Genomic DNA, 16,382 nt, shown 5'->3' on the forward strand with positions numbered 1-16,382 from the left:
ACTCCTCCCCTGTTGGCATGTTCTCTCTCTCTCTCTCTCTCTCTCACACACACACACACACACACAATAAATAAACTGTAAAAAAATAAAAAGTTTCTGTGTGGACCTAATGTTTTCATTTGTCTTGACTGTGTGTACCTAGGAATAGAATTGCAGTCATATTGTAACTCTGTATGTAACTCTTTGAGAAACTGCCAGACTGTCTTTTTCCTAGTAATACTCTCACCTCCCTTTACAGATCACCGAGAGAGAGAGAGAGAGTTCCACTGAATTCTCATAAAATTCTCAGAGGTCATTTTTGTCATTGTCATTAAACAGATACTAAATGGAGAATTTTAGGTTAAGTGATTTCTTGAAGATCAAAGGGAAGGGCTAACAAGTGAGGAAGCTGAGATTTGAGCCCAGATATTTGGACCCTGAGTTTAGGACTCTTAGCACTTGCTAGGTGAGGTGAGTCATCGCTGTATTTTTCAGATTCGTTTTCCATGCTGTTATTGGTTTTGCCATCTGCCGTACATTATTTTTAAAAGTTTATCGTACTCATTTTCTTGCTTCTGAAATAGTAGCAAGCGTTCTTATAAAAGGGCAAAGAGTACTCTATAATACGAAAAGTGAAAGCCCCCGTTGATCCAGCCCCACAGACAGCTTGCTATTCCCGGCTTGGGGCGTATTGCACCCAAATATTTGTCAGTACACAACAATATACTTTCATAATTATTGCTCTTTGTTTGGTGTTTGAACCTATCTGCCGTCCACACTGTTTTGCTACTTGCTTGTTTTCTGGCTAACAGTATGCCTGATACAACTTTTGCTGTTGGCACAAACAGACCTGCCTTCTTCTTTCTCAGGTGGCCATCTGTCTTGGAAAGATGTGGCCTGCTGCTAGAGCCCTTGGATGTCTGAGGAGGATAATTTAGGCCAGGGCTTCTCAAGCTCAGTTGCGCACCTTGGGAGTAGGAGTCACCTGGGAGTTTGGTTGAAATGCAGATTCTAATTCCATAGGCCCAGCCGGGGACCCAAGACTCTCTGCATTTCTACTAAGCTTCCCAGGTCGTGCTGTGTGGATGCTGCTGGTCCCCAGACCACTGTGAGTCGTGAGGATCTGGGGCGCCGTGAAGGAGTCTGCTGGCTCTGCTGCGTGTGGTTTCTCCCTGCCAAGTGTGTTTTGCTTTTCAGAATGAAATGCTGGAGGAAGGACATGAGTATGCAGTCATGCTGTATACCTGGCGCAGCTGTTCCCGGGCCATCCCCCAGGTGAGACCGTCCTCGCCGGGTGCCCTCCCGGCCCTCCACCTCACCCCCTCCCAGACAGCTGAGCCTCTCCAGATGGCAGGGAAGGAAGCAGGGCCTCTTACCCAAAGGTGTTTGCTCACGACATCTGGAGTGCTTCCCACAAGACTGAAGACAACTTAAAAAATATCAGTTCAGGGCACCTGGGTGGCTCAGTTGGTTAAGCGTCCGACTTTGGCCCAGGTCATGACCTCGCGCTCACGGGATGGAGCCCCACGCCAGGCTCCGTGCTGACAGCGTAGCACGGGATTCTCTCTCTCCCTCTTTCTCTGCCTCTCCTCTTCTCATTCTGTCTCTCTCAAAATAAATAAATAAACTTAAAAAATTGTCCATTACTTCAAAAGCAGTATGTGCTACCTGTATGACACCCAGACCATTGCAGAGAGAGATAAAGTAAAAAGCAAGATGTCCCCACCTCCTGACCCCCACTGCCTGGACCCACCTCCCACCAAAGCATAGTCACCATGCATACCTTGCTGCATGGATCTTTTCCCTCGAATATCATAAATGTCCCTATGAATATTATTTTGGAAATTATCATTTATAAAAGTGTGTTTTGTATTTGTATTGTCCTGCCACTTGCTTTTTCCACCTAATTCTTTATTACTTTTTCATGTTGACTCATACAGATATTACATTTACTATAATTACCATCATCCTATAATTCATGGGCCCCATTATTATAACAAGGTTAACAAACCACAGGTGTGTAAAGTAAACAGAAACTATTCCTCTCTCTTCCCCTTAATCGTAGCCCCCAGAGTTAACTGCTTATTAACAGTTTGCTTTGAACTCTTAGATTCCCTATGCCTGTATTATATATGGACACACAAACACACACGCAGTTTTGTTTGACAAAAAATGGGATTAAATTACATTTCGTGTCCTGCAAGTTTTTTCACCCATCAGTTTATGGTAGTAATCTTTCCATGTCAGTTCCCGTAGATCTATCTCATTCCTTCTAGCAGCTTTATAATGATACTGTATGAATGCATCATATTGTATCCATTTAATCATTGACTGGTAGATATTTAACTTATTGCTACCATTTTAAGAATCTCTCAGCAACAATGTGAAGAATGTCCTCGTGCTTATCTTTTGCTCACTCTTGTTTCAGTTGACCAGTTAGCAGTCTCGGGTGTGCATGCTGTGAAAACATCTGCCATGTGATACTGATGTGTTGAAAACCACTGGGCAAAGAAAAGGGGTTTCTTGATGGAGCCAAGTTTGGCCAGGGGGCCTCACCCCGGGTACATCTGGAACAGTGGCTGGAACATTTTTCTCTGCTTAGAACCTGGTGGGGCCCCACTGGGGTAGGAGTGGGGAAAGACTGAAGGAAGGAGACCGTGCAGATCGATGTAGGCGTGTGTACAGCTCGAGGCCAGGGCACTGAACAGATTGAAGGGAAGGAGGGTTCCGTTCTCAGGACCAGCTGGTTTCTTGCCTGCAGCCGGTGTCTGGCAGGCAGTTCTGTTCCTCCAAGCCATACCCGACAGTCAGGGCTACCCCGGCCTCTGCTCACTAGGGTGACCACCGCATTTATCATCCTAAACGAGATGCCTATGAGAGTGCAGACGGGCCCTGATAATAAGACAACAGACGTGAACCAGAGCTGCCTTGGCAAGGCAGGATGTGTGATCTCCTCTCTCCCCACAGGTGAAATGCAATGAGCAGCCCAACCGGGTTGAGATCTATGAGAAGACAGTGGAGGTGCTGGAGCCAGAGGTCACCAAGCTCATGAAGTTCATGTACTTTCAGGTGAGGGGTAAGGGTGGGTCTGAATCAGGGGACCTGAGAGGGCCTCACTCTGCCAGATGCTGGGGTCTGGATTTTTGAGCCATGGTATTCATTCCTTGAGCAAATACTTCTAGAGCACCCCTGACGTGCCCCTTGGTGAGCAAGGCAGACAAGCCTCCCTCTCTCCCTGTGATTTACATCCTAGTGAGCACACGAGTGTGTTTCGGGTAGCAGAGACTGACAGTAAACAATATTCAGTCCTTTTCAGGGTGTAGTAAGTGCTGTGAGTAAATAAAACTGAAACAGAATAACTCTGGGGTGCAGGGTGTCTGTGACATAGTGCAGCTTTAGAGATGGGCTGTCAGGAGTGGCATTTGAACACGTGTATCGTGAGAAAGAAGCTGGCGGGTAATGATTGGAGGGAGAGGGTTTCACGTGGAAGGAACAGCAAAGGTAAAGGTCCTGGGGCCTGTAGGAGCACAGCATGTTTAACAAATAGAATGAAACCAGGGAAACTGCAGATTGAGAAGGGACGGGTGACAAAGGTGATGGGGGGAGATAGACAGGCCCTTACAGGGCACTGTGGGCCAGGAAGTAGGACATAAAAAGAATATGTGGATTTTACTCGAGCACCATGGAAGCCACTGGGGGTGTCTTGTGACATGTTCTTATTTGAGGTTTTACAGCAGCATTCTGGCTGCTGTGTGGAAAATGGATGGGAGGTGGGTGGGGGTGGGGGGAGAGAAGAGTGACAGCAGGGAGACCAGCTGGGAAGCCAGGAAGAACTATCATTTAAGGAAGAAAAGAGAAAAGAGAACCAAGGGCCTCCACGAATGGAAGGTAAGAGGGCAAGCTGCTTAAACAGAAGTGGCAAAGGGAAAATCCTGCAGGCAGGTTGATTATCATGGTTGTGTCAGGAATGCAGGATGAACGCTTCAAGACCAGTCTGTACCCTGGGGTGGGAGTCCCACCACACACTCCATGCATACGCATGCTCCGCTGTAGAGCTGAGCTTTGCAAATAGACTTGCAAGCACTGGCCGCACATCTGCCCTGCGCCCAGCTCTGCCCAGGCCAGGATGGGAGACGGGAATGTCTGGGGAAGGTGCAGGTGCATGCCGTCCAGGCCAGGAGGGCCGGCTTCCCAGGCAGAGAAACCCAAGGTTCTACTCTCCTGTCCTTATGTGCCTGTGAGTTATTTAACATCTGGCACCTTCAGTTCTCTCGCCTTGGAAATCATGCCGAATCTCAGGTTTGCAGTGAGGATAAATGAGGTCTGTTTGTAAAGAGCCCAGTAGATCTCTGGTTACAGAGCCAGTTTATCAAATGGCAGCTGCTGTTACTGGCACCCTGGACCTGCCCCTAGGAGCCTAATCTCTTTGAGAAGGCAGGTCCAAGAGAGAAAAAAACTACCCAGAGACTGATTAAGTGCTTAACTAAGGGTTAAGGGTCTTAACTAAGGGTCTTCTGATGAGATATTTAGAAGGGAGGATCTGCAGTAATTTAGAACTATGCTGTTCAACACAGGAGCCATTAGCCATATGGACTCTCTACGTTAAAACTAAATAAAATTTAAAATTCCGTTCCCCCATTGCACCAGCCATTCCATGCTCAGTAGCGTGTGAGTGACTCCTGTGTTGGACAGTGCAGATATGGGACATTCCCATCATGACAAAAAGTTTTATTGGACCTAGACCCTGGAAGGAGCAAGGGTGGCTTGGTCTGGACTTTGGAGGAAAGGAATGATTGGCGGGTAGCGTGTACCAAATCTATGGAGTGAAGCTCACAGTAATTTCCCCCCTTCCCTCTCCTCCCCCTCCTCTCCTTCCTCCACCTCCTCCTCTCTCTGTCTCTCTCTGAATTGCTGCGTTAGCCGTTTTTTGTTATTGATCAGCTGCCTTTTTTGGTAACAGGTTTTTTTAGGTACAATTTACCTACCATACAATTTATCCACTTAAATTGGACAATTCAACAACTTTTGTTAGTATATTCACAGAGTTGTGTATCCACCACCACAATCAACTTGAGAACATTCTCACTTCAAAAAGAAATCCCATAACCCTTTCACCACCACCCATTACACCCTCCGTGTGCCCCCCACCTCCAGCTCTAGGTAACCACTAATCTATCTTGTGTCCCTATGGATTTGCCTGTTCTGGACATCGCATATAAATGGAACCATACGATATGTGACCTTTTGTGACAGACTTCTTTCACTTAGCACGTTGTCTTCAAGATCCATCCATGTTGTAGCACATACCAAAATGTATGATCAAATACTGTTCTGTATGGATCTACCACATTTTATTTATGTACTTATTAGTTATAGACATTTAGGTTATATCCACTTTGGGGCTGTTACAAACAATGCTGCTGTAAATATCCATGCATACATTTTTGAGAGGACATATTTTCATTTCTCTGTTTCTCTATAACTATTCTCCCTGCTTCTACCTTTGCCCCCTACAGTGTATTCTCACTGCAACAGCTACCGTTTTAAAATACAATTCATACCATGTTATCCTGTTTCAGAACCCTCCCACTTCTCCTTGACTCCTTCAATGTGGAAATCCTACCCCTCACGAAGGCCTGCAAGAGCCAGTGGCCCTGGTCCCTCTCCATCTCCAGTTTCTTCCTTCTGCTCACTCCACTTCAACCACTGGCTTTCTCATCCTTCAAACATGCCAGGCACACGCCTGCCTCAGGGCCTTTGCACTGGCCGTCCAGAATGCACTTCTGTCAGTTATCCCTGCCCTTCTCCTTTTCTTCTTTCAAACTTTTTTCTAAAAGTCACATCTTGGTTATTTCTTCTCTGATCTTCCTACTAAAGTGTACAGCTCTCTCTGCCCTCCCTTTTCCCCTTTATTTTTCTCCATAATGTGTATCACATTCTAATATGGAGTATTTGTTTTGTTCTCTGCCTTCCCTAGCATATAAGCCCCTTAGGGTAGAAAGTTTTTTTTTTTTTTTTTTTTTTTTTCTGTTTTGTTCCCTACTTTACTCCAGCACCCAGAATGGTTCCTGGCACATAGTAGATGTTCAATTGGATGCCTTAGCATCTCTCTCTGAATGTCTGTCTCACTCTTGGTCCCTAACCTTCTACCATCTGGTGCCTGACACTGTCCTAGGTACTAGATACAAAACTGAGTAAGACATCATGCTTCTCAGAGAGGTCATGGTGAATGAATTGATTGGTTTGACTCACTTGGCTGCAGGTTCCAGGCTGCTCTCTAGAAACGAGCTCTGGATTTAGGGACTCCCCTGAGAAAGACCTCCCAGCAGATATGACTCCCTCTACATGTCCAGGCACTGACTAGAGCCCCCGGGGAACAAGCCTTGGTCCTGCTCCGCACAGAGAGCACAGTGAGCCAACCCCCCTGGGCTGCCCGTCCTCACCTGCTGCCCCTCTGCCTGCAGCGTAAGGCCATTGAGCGGTTCTGCAGTGAGGTGAAGCGCCTTTGCCATGCCGAGAGGAGGAAGGACTTTGTCTCCGAGGCCTACCTCCTGACCCTGGGCAAATTCATCAACATGTTCGCCGTCTTGGATGAGCTGAAGAATATGAAGTGCAGCGTCAAGAACGACCACTCTGCCTACAAGAGGTCAGGGCACCCTCCCCCCCTCCCCTCTGCCTGGGTAGCCAGCTTAGGGGAGGCAGAGGATAGAGCCCTTCTGCTAGGCTCCTTCTCCAGAACCAAACTGGCCATTCTTCAACACGGCAGGGTTGGGCCTCTATCGGTTTTTGCAGTTTGGGGACTAGGATGCAGAGCTGAGTCCTTGGAGAACTGGCTCTTTGTCAGCGTTCTGTCTCAAGATGGCATCAAATCCTCATTATCCCCTACCTGTGGAGCAGTAGCGGTTTCTGTGGTCCCATGCAGTGTGGGACCAGGAAAATAATCAGAAAATGGTCACATCAGTCGTTTCCTGCAAGATTCAGACAGCCAGTTCAAACTGCTTGTGTAAAAGAAGGAACTGGATTGGCTCCCAGAACTGAAAAATTTCACTGGATCTGGATACTCAGATGATGTTGGTCTGATGCCCTCTACCTCTCTCTTGGGCTCGACTTTCCTTGATAGCAGCTTCTTGCTCAGGCAGACCTGTGCCCGGTGGTGGCCAGCAGCAGCTGTAAGCTTCCCTCTGACCAGCGTAGCTGCCCCAGTTTCAAAGGAAAGAAGGGGAGCCTCTTTCATATATGTTTGCCAAAGTCCCATGGAGGATGGTCATTGCCCCAGTTTGGATAGTGCGTGCCCCCCTCCATCAGTTACTGGTGGGAGTGGGGGCTGCAGCTCAGGGGCTTGTCCTCAGAGTCAGTCGGGGGCCAGTGTCAGCCTGCAAGAAAGAAGGACAGGGTGGGTGAGAGGTTGTCACTCTCCAGAAATTAGGATCCAGCCGCCCCGAAGCAACAGGTATCTTTCCTGTATGTTGTGGAGGTTCAGATGAGCCCTGCAGTGTCTGGACACTGCTTGGGAAGGATTTTCTGTGTCACTGATGAAGAGAGTCCCTCCTCCTTGAGTCACCTCCTCCCAGGGCCCCGGAGCAACTGGAGAATGCAGACAACAGACCTGCTTCTCATGATTTTATCCTCCTGAGCAAACTATGAAACCTAGGGATGCCCGCAGGCAGAGCCCCATCTCCAGCCTGGCTCAGAAATGGCAGCTTTCACAAAGATTCGTAGACAACTCATAGTATAATGTCTCCCACACCCCCACCCCCATTCTTCCCAGTTTTGGTCATGAGTGACATGCTCTGTAGAGCAGCTAGGGTCGTGAGCAAGGCAGGTGTCCTGTCCGTGCCCTCCCAGGCTGCCATAACACAGGCCACACCGACACCAGGTCAGGCTGGAAAAGTCCAGGGTGCCATGGTGTTCCCCCTTCGAGTCCTGTGTGTATTCCCTGTACCCATCATCCCTTCCCCTGTAATCCTGTTAGGTGAAACAGACTTCTGTGTTCCATGCAGTGCTTTGCTTTAGAAACTTGGAGGTTTTCTATAAATAACATAATCCACTCAAAACCACTCAGTGCACCCTGCCTGGGGTTCTTCTCCATGACCGCTGTGCAGCTTCACAGCAGGTCACGGCACAGCGCGAGGATGCTCGTTTCACCCTGCCTTGCCACCTCGGGCTGGTTGATAGGATGCCGGTTGCCCTTAAACTTGCTGACTTTGACGTTCAGTGTAATCTTGCCTCTTAATTTGAGGTACCTTTATCACAAGGGTGTACATGGCCCCAGACGAAATGACCCCAGAAAACACTCTCCTTTGATGTTAGAGTCCCCTGTGATATTCAGAGCTCCTTCACCTCAGGGGGCAGTGAAATTCTGGGTTAGGTAGGAGCAAGAGCCCGTGAGGCCCGGCTTCAGCTGGTTACACTTGAGCATCTTTCTCTGCAACACCGTGTACAGGGCGGCACAGTTCCTGAGGAAGATGGCAGACCCCCAGTCCATCCAGGAGTCGCAGAACCTTTCCATGTTCCTGGCCAACCACAACAGGATCACCCAGGTGGTAGCAAATTCCTTGTTCATCTTGGCCTGGTGTCCCAGGACACAGGCAGGGGCCTGAAGTGTGGGTGGACCATGAGCAGGGGAACTCAGTCCAGATCTAACATCTCCACTTCCTATTCATGAATTAGCAGACTTAAGTCTCGTCTCCCAGCCACAGATGACCCTTTTACCCTCTGCACATTTTGTTCTCTGAAAGCCTTCTCGCCTGTGTTCTGCCCCCACGTGAGTGAGGGTTGAGAGCATGGGTTCTAGAGTTTGACGGCCTTGTTTTCTAATCCTGGACCCTCCACCGACCCATTGTGAGACCTTAAGCAAGGTCTAAGCTTCAGTTTCCTCATCTGTAAGACGGGGCTGTTCTTTGAGAATATGAGACTCCATCTCCTAGGACTGTTGTGAGCCATAAATGAGACCCCGTATTAAACGCCCTTAGTAGGCAGAGTGTGACAAATGGTAAGAGCATGAGCTGCTGCAGCTCTGCTTACTGCCACCACTTTGCCAGGCACTCCCCTCGGCTGCGACTCTCGAGCTCTGCCCGACTTAATGTAACCCATCTTGCTCACCTGTCAGGTCAGCCTAAACGGGCACCAGCAAGAGTGTGAGCAGGACCCTGGCTGAGAGGGGCCGTCCATCTTGGAAGCGTTTTCAGGCTCACATCTGTCTCAGGGATGCTACTGGCTTCACTGGGCCCTTCCTGCTCCCGGTTGACTGCAGAAGGCTGTCAGGGTTGAGGCTCCATGTTTCTTTCCCAAGACTCAACCCCACGTCTCAGCCCCAGGTTGTCTGGGAGGGGCACCAGCAGTGCTGTCCACAGCATCCCCACGGGGGGGGCCAGGTTGCGTCTTTGGAGAGAAAGAGTCTGAGACAAAGACCTCAGACTCTTCTCTTGTGGGAAATGCTTCTGTACTGCTGTGTCCTGCCGGGAGGGGCACACCTGCTGGTCCCCCTCTCCTCCCCTGGGCTGGGTCTTTCTGTCATCGGCTGAGATGTCATGACTAAGTCCACACCCTCAAAACTAAGCCTGGATCACCGCAGGCCTGTTGCTGGAAAGCTGAGCTGCTTTTCAGCTCAGCTCAAGAAAGTACTTTCTAACTGTCACAACTGCCAGGAAATACAATGGAGGACCCAGGGCAGGGGCAAGTTCCTTGCCGTGGGAGATTCACATGGGAGCTCTGACCTGTCACGGGCAGGGCGCATGATGGGGGCATAAGCGGGGATTTGCAGAAGATGCAGGCTCCCTCCACCTGGGATTGTCAGGGGGGTGGTGTGGGTGGGAGGAAGCAGGAGAGGGGCTAACCAGAGGGGGGCGCTGCTGTTCAGTGTCTCCATCAGCAACTGGAAGTGATCCCAGGCTACGAGGAGCTGCTGGCAGACATTGTCAACATCTGCGTGGATTACTACGAGAACAAGATGTATCTGACCCCCAGTGAGAAGCACATGCTCCTCAAGGTACAGCTGCGGTCACCCCACCCCCACCCCCAGGGCTGGGGCTTGCCCCTCACTTCCTTCTTACTTAAAATCATTTTTTAAAAAACATTTATTTTTTTCTTAATTAAATGCTGATACAGATCTTACTGTACATAATTTTTCATAACCTGCCTTATTTCCTTTAATATGTCACATACATCTTTCCAGATGTGGTTATGGATATTTCTGCAGTGTAATTCTTAATGGCTGTTGCGTGTCCCATGGTAGGTGGACATTGCTATTAAACAAATCCCCTGTCATTAGATATTTGTTTGCTAAACGGCACGGAACACTCTTACAGCACAGCTTTTGTGTACGTACTCTTGCCAAGTCAGACGTCCTGGAGGAGAAATTGCCTACTCAAAAGGAAAGCAAAATCTTCAAGCTTTTGCTGTATTTCGCCAAAATGATCACATTTGTTCCGTCAGTTTGCAAGTTTCGTTTTTAATTTATCAAGTACTATCTATTGTAGAAAATCTGGAATGTATAGAAAAGCACAAAAAAATGTTAATCTCTCACAGTCTTTCCATCCAGAGGTACTACTTTTAGCGTTTTGATGTATTTCCTTCTAATTTTTTCTATGCTCGACATGTTTTCAACATCTGCAATATGCATAAGTTATGTGCGCGTATAGTTTGCGTCCCATTTCATTAAATGTATCTGGAATATTGCGCAGCCGCTAAATAATGTGCTCTGGATATGCTTCCATTTCTTTAGCCATCAGTCCACCTCTGGCTGCTTGGGTTGTTCCTGATCTCTCTCGGCAGAGATAGCACTGAGATGAGCCACCTTCCCCATGTTCTTATACACGCCGCACGGTCTTTTTGATTCTGTCTTCCCCAGAGTCTCCCCTTCATTGTTCTCCTGCTGGCTTTATTTTTCCTCCTCTCCTCCAGGCCACCCTCGCTATTCTAATGCCAGCCCTGTGGGAGTTCCCTTCTCTCCATCCCCATGGCACCTCAATGAGGTTTGCAGGACAGTATGGCTCAGTGACTTGTTCACTCCGGCTTCCTCTGCATAATCAGAGGTCCAGCAACTCACCCAGAGCCTAGTGGCCTCTCACCCCCATAACTCTTCCCCAAATAGCTGCTGCCATACCCTGGGAGCACTGAATCCCAGTCTCCCCCCACCCCCACACCGCTCCCCCCAAGCCCTCCTAGATGCTGCCATCAGATTCTCAGGCCCTTGTTTTCTCTTGTTGGCTTTTTTTTTTTTCAATGTTTATTTTATTTATTTATTTTGGGGGAGAGAGAGGGAGAGAGAGGGAGAGAGAATCCCAAGCAGGCTCCATGCTGTCAGCACAGAGCCCGATGAGGGGCTCGAACTCATAGATCATGAGATCCTGACCTGAGCTGAAATCAAGAGCCACCTAACCAACTGAGCCACCCAGGCACCCCCATCACTGACTGACTTTTAATCGGTTTTAGTTCCTCCACACCTCTGCCTCCCAGACTTCTTGCCCTCAGCTCTCTACCTTTTTCCCAGCTCTGCAGTTTGTGGTAGTGAACTCAGATGCCACCAGGGGTGCCACTCCCCTGACAGGGAAAAGTCTGGCGCACACCCTGCAGAGCATGGGGACAGGATAGGACTAAGGGGGATGCGACCTTAATGGTCCTCCAGTCCAGTCCCTTACGTGTCAGATGTGACTTCCCCACGGAAGCTGCTTTCAGCCTCTTCGTTCAGGCCCCCTTCAGCCTCGCTGTGCGTTTGACAAAAGGAGCAGAACATGTCAGCGTTCGAGAGCTATTAGATGGACAGGCATATCCAGAGTCAACCTGCCAACCTGCTCATAGAGCACTGTCAGGCAGGGAAGTCGCCAGTGGCTCTGCGTTGTTTTAGCTTCTTTGAGGAGAGAAGTGAATAGCTGAATGTTCATTCAACACTGAGAAGGTATTCACAAGTACCTGTGATGTGCCAGACCCCAGGGATGCAGGAACACACTGGCTCAGCTCTTTCCTTCAGGAAGGATCTGAATGTGTAAATGTCAGATCTGGGTTCAGACCCTGTCTCTGCGACTTATTAGCTATGTGACCTCAGCAAGCTGGCTAACCTCTCTGTGTCTCCAACGCCTCATCTGTAGAATAAGGTTATTGTGTAAACTTGATTCATGATTGTTGTCAGAATTAAGGAGAATACCTGGTGAAGCCCTATGCACAGACTCTGGCCCACGGTAAGGACTCAACAAGTGGCCACCATAATGAGATACTAAAGGGCAGTCTGAATTTCTTCGTAGAAATAAAATCTGGGGTTGAAATTAGATATATGTCTCCTTTCTTTATGTGAAGACACGTGGGTTTTGAGATAGAACGTGTCACTACATAATGTCCATATGTGCATACCTCCTTTTTTTTATTTATTTATTTTTTTTAACTTTTCCAATGGTTGTGATGGGCTTCTGTGTTCTGCCCCTTCTCACTCTAGGTAATGGGTTTTGGTCTCTACCTGATGGATGGAAATGTCAGTAACATTTACAAACTGGATGCCAAGAAGAGAATCAACCTCAGCAAAATTGATAAGTTCTTTAAGGTCAGAACCTAAGGCTGGGGCTGGACTGAAGGGTGGTCTTTCTGGGGAAAAGAATGAAATCGGCCAGCAAGCAGTGGGGCTTGTTGATTGACACACAAGCTCTACAGACCACAAGAGGAGGAGGAGGAGGATAGAGTGATCAGGCCTCCAGCTGCCCCGGAGAAGGCACTCACTATGGAAGCCTGGCCGGTTAAAGTCAGACATGCTCCTAGTCTCAGGATTTGGCTGGGGTTCGCCTGGGGGGCCTTACAGTTCTTTCTGCATGTGGCTTTTTCTCTTTCCTGAAATCCCTTGCTATCTCAACAAAGAGGTGTATCCCAGAAGATAGTGCCTGCTTTCATTTTCTGTATATATTAGAGCTCACAGAAGCAGGAGGATTAAAGACTGGATTTTAAATTGATCCACATTTGCAAAATCACAGCCTCTTCTGGCCCCGGGGGGGGGGGGGGGGGGGCTCCCTCAGCTTGCCCCTGCCTCTGGGCATAGTGCCTCATCATTGGCCATTATACACTCAGACCTTTGCAATGCCTCCAGGGTTTGATCTTCTGGCCCCAGTTTGTTTTTTTTTTAAATAAAACCTTGGGGTTAAATTAAGCCTTTGGGGTTTTCATGAAGGGATTTTCTGCTTTGGGATTGAATTCCACAGTGTTGGTTCATTCTAGCATTGGGCACTTCAGGCGTTCAGTGGAGCCTCAGGGATCAGACATGGAAAATCCTGGTTTACATTAAAAGCAGAACTCCTCAAAAGTGTGGCATGGGAGACACCAGTCTGGATCCCACTGACTCTTCTAAGTTAAGGGGGAAATAAACCACCAATAGGCATCCTGTGGCTTTGCTTCTTTTCAAGGCTGGAACTTTCACTTTGCTCTGGAGCTGCACCAAATGAAGACAGGGCTCATCACGGAGACCATGCAGAACCCACCTCTGCCCTGAGTCAGCGTGAATGAGATAGGGGTGGGGTTGAGGCATACAGCTTTGCCATAGTCAGGCCTGGGTTTTAGTCTGGCCCTGCCACCTGATAGCTGGATGATTCTGAGAAAGTCACTAAGCCTTTCTGAAATGGAGTTCATCAGCCTGGAAAATATGAATGCCAAGGGTATCTACTTTCTAGGGTTCCCCTTGGGATTTGGTGGGAATTACATAGGTGAGTCACAACCCTGGATTATAATCTTGGCTCCTTGACTTCAAGTTGGTTTGACTTTGTGTGAAAATCACTTCAGCTGTCTAAACCTCAGTTTTGTTGTCTGTGACCTGGGAATGATAATAGTACTGACCTCACAAAGTATTTGTGTGGATTGAGATACTGTTTTGTTGTTGTTGTTGTTTTGTTTAATTGACTAGGTTTTAGAGCAATTTGGGCTCACAGCAAGATTGAGCAGAAAGTGCAGAGTTTTCCTGTTTACCCCCTGACCCCCGCCATGTACAGCCTCCCAGTATCACAATCCCCACCAAAGATACATACTTTTACAGTCAATGAACATACCCTGACACATCATTATCACCAAAGTCCTTAGTTTACATTACGAATCACTCATGCGGTTGTACATTCTGTGTGTTTTGACAAATGCAGCATGACACGTATCTACCACTGTCCTAAAGATCTTCTGGTCTTGAAGTGCTTGACTGCATAGAAGCTAACAATAAATACCAGCCTCCTCTCCATTTGTCTTGGTCTCTAGTTAGGACTTGTCTGCCCTTTAGTGTTCGGTGTTATGGTTTCAGTTGCTTCACATTGTAGAGTTTCTCAGGAAGGCCACACCTAGCCAGTGGCATCCGGGTATCCACTCCTGGCCCAGAGTTTACAGCAGCAAGAATCCACTAACCACTAACCCAGAGAAATTAGAGCAGAACGAACCCTGCCCTGGGAGGCAGGCCTTCTGGTCCTCATCCTTTGTCCATTCTTCTTGCTGTGTGACCTTGGACAAATCACTTTGCTTCTCTGGGCACACTTGCTGGAACACAGGTTGGTTGGAGGCAGGGGAGGACTTGAACGCTGTCTGGGACTCTTTCTGGTTCTGAGGTTCATAGTAGCATTCTCAGAAGCAGAAACTAGGGGTCAGCCCAGAGGTGCACGGAAGCCTGCTTTCCCCTGTGGAGGGCGGCCACCCGGCTCTGCCCTCAGCATCTCACGCCTTGTGTTTGCTTCCTTTGCAGCAGCTGCAGGTGGTGCCCCTTTTCGGCGACATGCAGATAGAGCTGGCCAGATACATTAAGACCAGTGCTCACTATGAAGAGAACAAGTCCAAGTGAGTGCCTGCCATAATGTCTCTTGGCTCCCACGAGGACGCCCAGCCCGGGCAGGGGGCCGAGGGGCCACTTCAGCCCCTCCTCCCTCCCCAGAGCCCTGGGCAGGTGGATTCCATCGGAACACTGGCACCCGGCCGGCCGGAAGGGAACAGCGGAGGGTGCTCTGAGCCCTTTTGTATCTGACCTTTGCTGCCAGGGTTCAAAAGTGCTCAGAGCATAGCCACGCCCCTTCTCTGTCCCAGCCGTGACCCGTGCCTCTCAGAGTGGGAAAGCAGGAGCCTTCCTTCCCTTGAGAAGGGGGTACTGGCTGGCCCTCAGTGGTCGGGTGGAGCAAGATGGTGGTCTTTTTCATCACCTTGGTTCTCTCAGATTTGAGTTCATGCAGTAAGTATGTCATTGAGTATATGGTTTGGATAGTTCCCCCTACGAAATGGGTTGACAGCCTCACCTTAGATTGTTTTATAAACCACCATTCTAGGTAACCTGTGCTGGGATCTGGGGTGTCAATGACTCCTGGAAGGTGGGGGACATCCAGCTACAGCCTTGGCCACTCTGGGGCTGTTAAGAAGGTTTCTTCTGTCTGCATCTTTCCCAAAGCTGAATGAATATGACCATTCATACAGAGAGGAGCTGACTGTCCTTTAGTCAAAAGTGAGGGCTTGTGTCTGAAAATATATAAATGGAGTATCCCTGAACCCCACCAGCCTTGAGCCACTGTGAAGGAGTCTCATCAAGGAAGCCGGTTAGTCTCTTCATAACCTGCTGGCTGCTAGTATGTGAGGAGGTTTTCTAGGAAAATCATGGAATTGAGAAGGCTGCACTCATTTCCTCATGTTTCCTACATGGATTCTCGACCACCTGAAGTTGGCCGGGAGTGGTGACGTGGCCACAGTGGGGTGTTGGAGGTTTGAGAGGTCGAGTCCCCATCCCTGTACAAATAACCCAAAATATGAGTCATGTCGAAGTGTAAATGTGGGGAAATCTGTCACCAGTCCAAGTATTCTTATCAGGGCCACTTCAGAGATCCTTTTGAGATATTACATTTTTCCCAAAATGTTTATCTGCCTCATTTGGTGCCTGTGCTTAGTCTGCCTCCTGGGTCACCCAGCACCAGATGACAGAACAGGGTGGAGGGGGCTGTCTTTTTTCTCTTGGAGAAGGAGAGTGAAGACTTCCATTCATTGGTTTCCTCTCCATTTTAGGATGGTTTTCCCAATGATATCTTTCCAAAGAGTTGAGGAGAAAGAAGAGAGGCAAGGAGAACAAGAAGAGGGGGGGAGAGAGAGGGGGGGGGGGGAGTGAGGGGGAGAGGCAGAGCATGTCAGCAATACCCCTCTCAGAGTGATCATGTTGTCCCTTTCGTGGAGTCCTTCCGTGTTGCCAGGTCACTGCCGAAAAAGAAGGCAGTCCCTTTAGGTTTCCCCAGGCCCACCCCCAGTGGCCCTTCCACACAGCTTCAACCCCAAGATGCCAGTGCTGACAGTCAGTAGGCAGGTTTGGGGACACCCCTCACCTTGCCTTTTCTTTGCTCAGTTTCCAGTTCTATGTAACCCTAGAGAGGCTCCTCACTCATATAACTGGTAAGTACCATGGACACCAGGTATCTGGAAAAGCCTGTGATTGG

At 48.7% G+C, this 16,382-nt stretch overlaps 1 protein-coding gene across 6 annotated transcripts in view; it reads left to right on the top strand.

Annotated features, from left to right (window-relative positions):
• The window catches only part of CYFIP2 (cytoplasmic FMR1 interacting protein 2), a 129,567-nt gene that overhangs the window by 26,967 nt on the left and 86,218 nt on the right, over positions 1 to 16,382 (top strand). For all 6 annotated transcript variants that reach the window (XM_058721446.1, XM_058721460.1, XM_058721453.1 and 3 more), the window contains 7 exons: positions 1,177 to 1,254; positions 2,947 to 3,048; positions 6,444 to 6,625; positions 8,423 to 8,519; positions 9,839 to 9,967; positions 12,407 to 12,511; positions 14,666 to 14,757. In XM_058721446.1, the coding sequence (XP_058577429.1) occupies positions 1,177 to 1,254; positions 2,947 to 3,048; positions 6,444 to 6,625; positions 8,423 to 8,519; positions 9,839 to 9,967; positions 12,407 to 12,511; positions 14,666 to 14,757 (785 nt within the window). The remainder of the gene's footprint in view (positions 1 to 1,176; positions 1,255 to 2,946; positions 3,049 to 6,443; positions 6,626 to 8,422; positions 8,520 to 9,838; positions 9,968 to 12,406; positions 12,512 to 14,665; positions 14,758 to 16,382) is intronic.

Source organism: Neofelis nebulosa, chromosome 1 (assembly GCF_028018385.1).
Source record: "Neofelis nebulosa isolate mNeoNeb1 chromosome 1, mNeoNeb1.pri, whole genome shotgun sequence".
Lineage (NCBI taxonomy): Eukaryota > Metazoa > Chordata > Mammalia > Carnivora > Felidae > Neofelis > Neofelis nebulosa.